A 6749-nucleotide genomic window follows, 5' to 3' on the forward strand; every position below is an offset into this window, starting at 1 on the left:
TTCCGGTTCCTGGCCTAGTTTATTTAGCTTTTAAGTTTCAGTTTAGTTTTAACTTGTTAAATTTCGTCTGTTTGGTTGTAAATATTTTAAACTTTGTTAATTTTCGTTTGTTTAGCTCTTTGTGCTTGGTTCGTTTCAAATGGGTTGGAAATTTGATGATCATGGTTGGAGGGCCTCCGCTCCGCCGGCTGTCCAGAGATAGTTGGTGAAGTTTAGTGATCCGCATTGGAGATGCCTTTACGACACTTTCAATGCATTAATCTTTAATGGGCATGGTATTTTAGTTCGTCAAATTAAATTTGAAGTACAACACATGTTTCGCTAGTCGAATCAAAGACCTAAAAATTAGTGACCAGGTCCGTTGAGAGTAGTGGAAGATTTTTTATACATTAATTTTTTAGTTAGACAACCACAACAATACATAGTTCTAGATATTTATCTAAAAATGTTGTTGTACTTAATTGGTTTAAGGGTTAAATTAGCATCTCAACATTGTGTTATGATTCAAACATTGGGTTTTCTAGATTATTTTGATCTTTTCCAGTCTGTCTGATGAGCAAACTCCGACGATAATAAAGAAGAGCCCCAGAAAGAGATTATGGGGCCGTTTGGTTGGTTGACTATCCATAGTTGGTTGAGGGATGGCCAGATTTTAGGAGGATGCCGAGCGTTTGGTCGTGGGGATGGAGTGGCTGAAGGCAGCCACAATTTTGGAATATTCTCCCCAAAAGCTGGTCGGCCTCGTCCGTGAAAATCTTGCGGATGGTGGCAACCACCCGTGCTCGTGACGTTCTGAAACGTTTTCTTCTTATCTCTCGCATGTACCCTCACATATCCATCTCTCGCTGACGAACAGAAAGGAGGCACTGCCGGCGATTTCGCATCAGGCGGTGATGCGTGCATGGCGGCCGGCGGCGCGGTGAAATCGGTGCTGCACCTCTACTTCTCTCCCTTTTTCCTTGGGTGAACTGCCGGCGGCCGTTGTTGGACGAGCTACAACGGCGACGGCGGCGTCTGCTGCTGCCTACGCTCTCTTCTTTGGGTCAACGATGGCGGAGGACAACGAGTGACGGCTGGCTGTTCTCTCTCTCTCTCTCTCTCTCTCTCCCCCTTCATTCTGGCCGTTCGATCCAAGGACGTAGATGTGTCGTGGTTTTCATATCTAACACGGATGCATGTCTTTGCATGGCCTTGTCCTTCTCAATTTGATCTTTTTACCATTTCTTGTGCGGCACAGCAACCCGTCCACTTTTCATCCTTCTAACCAAACATACAACTGGCTATCCCAACCACCATTTATCCTCCCAACCAAACGAAAGAAATTGGCTATCCCTAACCAGGTGGACAGGGATACCGTCAACCAAGCCAGGCTCGCCGTTGAACCAAACGCCACCATATATGATGACCAGCATTCCAACCACATCTGCAAATCGATCTCCATAACATGATCTATGAATTTATTAAAACTGCACTACTAGAAAGATCAACAAACTATGAGCTTGATCTAAAGAGCCCATCATGCAAAACGACAGCAATTCACACGACAGACAGAAAACGAACACTCAGCGGCCTTTCACTCCTGGTCCAGGTCAAAGGCAACGGTTTCTTCTGTGACATCAACCAGCTCCTCCGCCTCAATCTCCTTGTATTCCGCCTCTTCTTCCTTGTCGCTGTCCTCCCCGCCCCTAAGCTGCATCCTGAACGCTCCCTCATCCTCGTGCAGCTGCTTCCACTTGGCGACCCATGCTTCCCACACCTCTTGAAGCCGCGTCCGTCTCTTGCGCTCCTCCTCGTCCAAAAGGTGGTGCACGTCCTGATCCTCTTGTTCGTACTTCTTGCTGTACCGCTTGAGGTTCTTTGAGATGTCCTCCTCCTTCTCGGGAGTAAGTAGCGACGGTGGCCTTGGGCGCCATTGGAACTGTACCATCCATCATGCAAAGGGCAAAGCATTACTACAGAGGGATAGATACAGCAATGCATAGACTCAAACAACAAACGAGGGATGGATGGAAGCTCTACCTGATAGAATTGATCCTTTAAAACCTTGTAAATTTGCTTGCCATTGAAGGACCAGATTTGGAAACCATTTTCCATCTCATGAACCGAGGTAACTGCAGTTGCGAGATATCTGAACAAGCAAGTTCCAAAACAATCTTAGTTCATCCATGGTAAAACCAAACACATTTTCGCTCTACTGAATTACAAGGGAATCTTGGTAAATGAAACACACTATTATTACTATTTGTTAATTTCAACTACTAAGTCCATGCAATTTGAGGATGAGTGTTGTTTTAACAGGTGAAGACAATTAAAATTTTCAGCTGAGCATCAAAGTTCGTAGTGTTCAGGGTGTGATAATTCCTGTAACCTATTCATCAGTATATGTTTATTATTGCTTTAACACTTATTTTGTAAATATCACCACATAGTGACGAGAAGAAAATTTTCAATTAAGTGATAGGCTCACCTTCCAGTAGGATCCCACATGATGTCAGTCGCCATAAAATGTTCTCCTGTCGCCATGGTCTCAAGTTCATCAACGTTGAAGAACTCCAGCTGGCCATTGAAACCCCTCATCCCTGCCAGAACAATGAAACGCCCAGCAGGAGACCAGAACAATGCATTGGCCTGCTTGCCCTTGAGTGTGGTGAGCTTGGACACACGACTAACATTATTGTTGACTGCTTTCATGGTGTAGAAACTTATATCAGGCTTAGGCCCATCACCATGAATAACAGCAAAGCGGTGACCTTTAGGCTCCCATGCAAAGGCAATTATCTTGTCATTCTTGTTGTCCAATTCAAAGACCTCAATTGGGATGTCTCGTTCCTTGATTCTGAACAGCTCGAACCCAGTGTAAATGCTCTTCTTTGTTTTTGTGTACCTGTCTACCTGGACAGCCAGATATTCTCCATTGTTTTGCCAGTACATTTTGCAGTCGCTCACACTGAAAAGATTTTTCTGCCGAATCTCCTCTTTGCCCGGAATTTGCACAAGACTCATCTTTCAACACAAAACACATATTTTAGCATTCGATGCTAACTGAATAAACATCTTAAAAGAGGTAGCAGTAGCAATTTGTACTTACCCTGGCAGGCTGATTTCCACCACCCAATTCAGGCACAAAGAGTGATATGATAGGGTCAGTGGGAGACCAACTGAAGTCAACCACATTTTCTACCTTCAAGGACTTCTTATCAATAAGAGCGAACGTCTCAGTATCATAGACAGATATAACATTCTTTCCAAGCCTAGCAAAATACTTATCATCTCTTCCACCACCCCACCTTAAAAAAAAACACAAATAAAAACATCCTAAGCATCCAACCATGACAACCTAATAAGATGTGCATTCACTTCGAAGCACAAAAGTAGTGGGTTCACCTGAAGATAGGCCATGAAACACCAGACACACCCATATTTCCACCAGTAGTGAAATCATCAGCACTTCCCTTGAACTCCCGCATTACTTTTCCAGTCCGTACATCAAAGATATTTAGTACAACCCTCTACAAGTATAACATTTGCAAGTCAGATAGGAGACAAGATATGAACAGAAAGAAGTCTTGTAACATTCACTTACATGTGTGTCTATGGGGTTGCTGGGCTCATGGCTGCTGTAAGTAATCAAATATTTCTCACCGGGAGAGAAATCGATGAGTTTCAACTGTGACAGGTAGCTGTCAGCTAAAAGGACATTGTGTATTGCATATATTAACTGTTAGCACAAACCATTACCTGTGGATGAAGAAAGCGCATTAGACGAACAAACTTATCATCACCACCCCACACCTGCGCGCCCTGCCTATGCACGGTAGCCAAGTGTGTTCCAAGAGGGGACCATTGAATATAGCTATCCGTCCAGTACTGTCAAAGAAGAAGGATACAGGATATTCATGAAAATTTAGGATATAGCCAATGACCTTTAGTTTCCATTTTCCAAAAAAACTAAAAGCAAAAGGTAAATAAAAAAATGAAGCACCTGCTTTTGGTACACAAGCTCAGGCATTGCCCGCCTAGCATCATTCCAGTACACTTCCGTGAACGTACCAGCACGGATCACAAACTGATCTCTGGCCTTATCATCAGTTAACCACTTCAGAAGATTTTCCTGCAACACACACACATATAACAGTCAAGTTACATAAAACCTCTAGTAATGTAAAGAAACAAACAAGTGTGTGTATGGTGGTGGGGGGTAGAGAATACGCACTCCAGGAGTGTATGGCTTGATTTCAGCAGGCGCCCACTCATCGGGAACTTTCATGTACTTCTCAAAGTCATCAAACATATTAACAGCAAATATGTGAGATTTGTCCAGTTTGTAGCCACGTGTTTTTTCCATAGCAAACTCAGCTTCCTGGCACATTGTCAAATAATCCTCTTTCAATCAACCAAGACGGTCATGAATAATTCCACAGTCACAGAATGCAAAACAACTTATGGAAGCAAAAGTGAAGTTAAATTTGGATGGGCATTTAATTAAATTTGGTCATAACAGTAGAACACTATCACATACTAGCAATAATCCAGTAAAACTAAAAGTACAAAGTCTTGCTTTGAACAACCGTCTTTCTACAGAAAAATGCCAACAATTAAACAGTAGAACACTCTACCAAAACAAAGGTGTTTCCATGCATGTTCCCACTCTGCTGATTATCTTCTTCAGATCCACGTACAAAAGTTAACCAGGATAGGGAATTCAAATGGAATAGGGATGACCTTTTTCATCGTAGGAATGCACATGCCTTGCAAAGGTAACAGAATCAAGCCATTGCCTCATTCCATCATGCAGGTATGTTCGTATAAATAAACTTAACTTACAATAAGCAGCATACCTGCGGAGTATTGAACTCAATGAAGCAGTAGCCCTGGGTCTTCTTAGTCTCTGGGTCCGTAGGCATCCAAAGCCCACCTTCTCTGATCACACCAAGCTGACCATATATCTTGCGCAAAACATTCTCCAGCTTCTCGTACTTCTCTGGGGGAACGACCGGCAGATTGTCCACCACAATAATGTTTGCAAAACCCATCTCAAGCTCTGGAATGTCCTCGTTCTGAAGCAAATCCTCGTCGTCACTGCAAACCATGATCGAACGGCAACACAGATAACAAAATCAAGAGATACTCTGAGGCAGGAAAACTACAGATTAATGTGAAGATGCCCCGGAATTAGTTTCGCTCTTGGTATAATTGGATTGTTAAGCAAGATTGCTAATGGTGGCGTATGAGCAAGATTGGTTCTACCTGAGGATACCGAAGTCCTCGCCGGGCGGGAGGGTTATGGAGTCGACGTCGACGGAGTCAAGGTCGATCCCCAGCTCCCGCGCGCGCGCATCTATGGCTTCCATCGAGATCGCAAGCGCCATCTTCCACGGAGTTTGGGGGCACCCGCAGGTGAGCGGCGGAGCGCAGGCGAGGGCGAGTGCGCGGCGGAGCGCAGGCGACGACGAGGGAGCGGCGGAGCGCAGGCGAGGGCGAGCGAGCGGCGGAGACGAGGCGAGAGGTGGCGGAGGCGCTGTAGAGCTCTAGGGTTTAGGGTTCGGGGGCGATGGATTCGGACGGGGGGACTCGGGGCACCTGCTATGTGAGGAGAGCCGGCCCAGTAGCACGCGTGGCCGGTACGTCACGTGCCGTTGTGGGCCGTTTCGTGCCAGCCACGTTTAAGCTTGGGTCGGGCCGTTCGGGAGTGCTATCGATTCGCTCGATACTCGGCATTTTTCAGAAAAATGATTTTTAAAATGTCAAAAAAACCTCAACTATTTTCTGAGGGTTTATCTCAACCAAAAAAATTGAACACAATCTTTGATGTATTCTTTTTTTTGCACTGGTAAAAGAGTTTTATTCCATATGCATAGGGTTACAATCAAGAGGCAAGAGATCCTCAACACACAGTGGACCTCGACCAAGCCATACAACAGTAGTGCTCTCTGTACGACTATACAGGGCCAAACGATCTGCTACCCTATTTTGCACACGACTAATTTTCAAGGGAATGAAAACTCTATCTACCATGAGATGACGAATCTCAGCAACTAGATGCCCGTAGGCAGATCTGGATAAGTTGTCACCAGACAAAGCGGAGAGGGCGACAGAAGAGTCCGACTGGACTATGATAGGTAGCTCACAGTGCTGGATAGCAAGAGCCATACCCTGCATTAGCGCGTGCAATTCCGCTTCCAATGCTTCATTGCAGTTAAAGATGCACCGGTATGCTGAAAAAATAACACTCCCATCATGTCTCCTCAAAACCATACCTGCCGCTGTTGAACCATTAGATTGTAAGAAAGATCGATCAACAGACAGGGCCGCCCTACTCGGTGGTGGCCTCGGCCAGGGAAGCACTAAGGCCTCCTTCTGCTTGACAGCCGGCTCCTCCCGCATCATAGGTATCTTCCCTTTGACAATCTCTTCAGTAGAGTATTTCCTGGAGAGATCTAAGGACTGCAAATAACTCTGTAAATATAAAACTGTTGCAGCCACCGTTGGCACTTCCTTTCCATGCACCAAATTGGACCGGAGTGACCAAATACGCCAAATCAGCATGATCACACACTCCCTCACCAACTCATTACAGTTTGCCAACACATTCAATAACCACTCCTAGCCTGTGTCCTGCAACAGGTCATGGCGTGGTAAGCTCCACACCATTCTCATTTATCGCCAAACTTCCCGCGCATGATCACATGTAACTAGGGCATGGAAGTTTGTTTCCTTCTCCTTCGCGCACAGAGGACATGTATCTCTTG

At 45.1% G+C, this 6749-nt stretch overlaps 1 protein-coding gene across 1 annotated transcript; it reads right to left on the reverse strand.

Moving 5' to 3' along the window:
- Nucleotides 1–1377: 1377 nt before the first annotated feature.
- LOC109742900 (eukaryotic translation initiation factor 3 subunit B) lies at nucleotides 1378–5635 on the reverse strand. The gene is made up of 11 exons (XM_020302005.4): nucleotides 5248–5635; nucleotides 4839–5079; nucleotides 4214–4360; nucleotides 3983–4111; nucleotides 3739–3867; nucleotides 3584–3667; nucleotides 3385–3509; nucleotides 3089–3287; nucleotides 2468–3003; nucleotides 2020–2128; nucleotides 1378–1918 (listed from the first exon to the last, which is right to left on the reverse strand). The coding sequence occupies exons 1-11, from the start codon at nucleotides 5367–5369 to the stop codon at nucleotides 1574–1576; spliced, it is 2166 nt and encodes a 721-aa protein (XP_020157594.1). The 5' UTR covers nucleotides 5370–5635; the 3' UTR covers nucleotides 1378–1573.
- Nucleotides 5636–6749: the final 1114 nt, after the last annotated feature.

The sequence above is a fragment of the Aegilops tauschii genome, chromosome 4 (genome assembly GCF_002575655.3).
Source record: "Aegilops tauschii subsp. strangulata cultivar AL8/78 chromosome 4, Aet v6.0, whole genome shotgun sequence".
NCBI lineage: Eukaryota > Viridiplantae > Streptophyta > Magnoliopsida > Poales > Poaceae > Aegilops > Aegilops tauschii.

Bases quoted from the DNA above. Each gene is read 5' to 3' on its own strand.
- LOC109742900 (XM_020302005.4), bottom strand. From the start codon at position 5,369: ATGGCGCTTGCGATCTCGATGGAAGCCATAGATGCGCGCGCGCGGGAG. The intron at 5,080-5,247 runs GTAGAACCAATC...CATGGTTTGCAG, and splicing joins GAGGACTTCGGTATCCTCAG to TGACGACGAGGATTTGCTTC. The intron at 3,288-3,384 runs GTGAACCCACTA...TTTTTTTTTAAG, and splicing joins GTTTCATGGCCTATCTTCAG to GTGGGGTGGTGGAAGAGATG.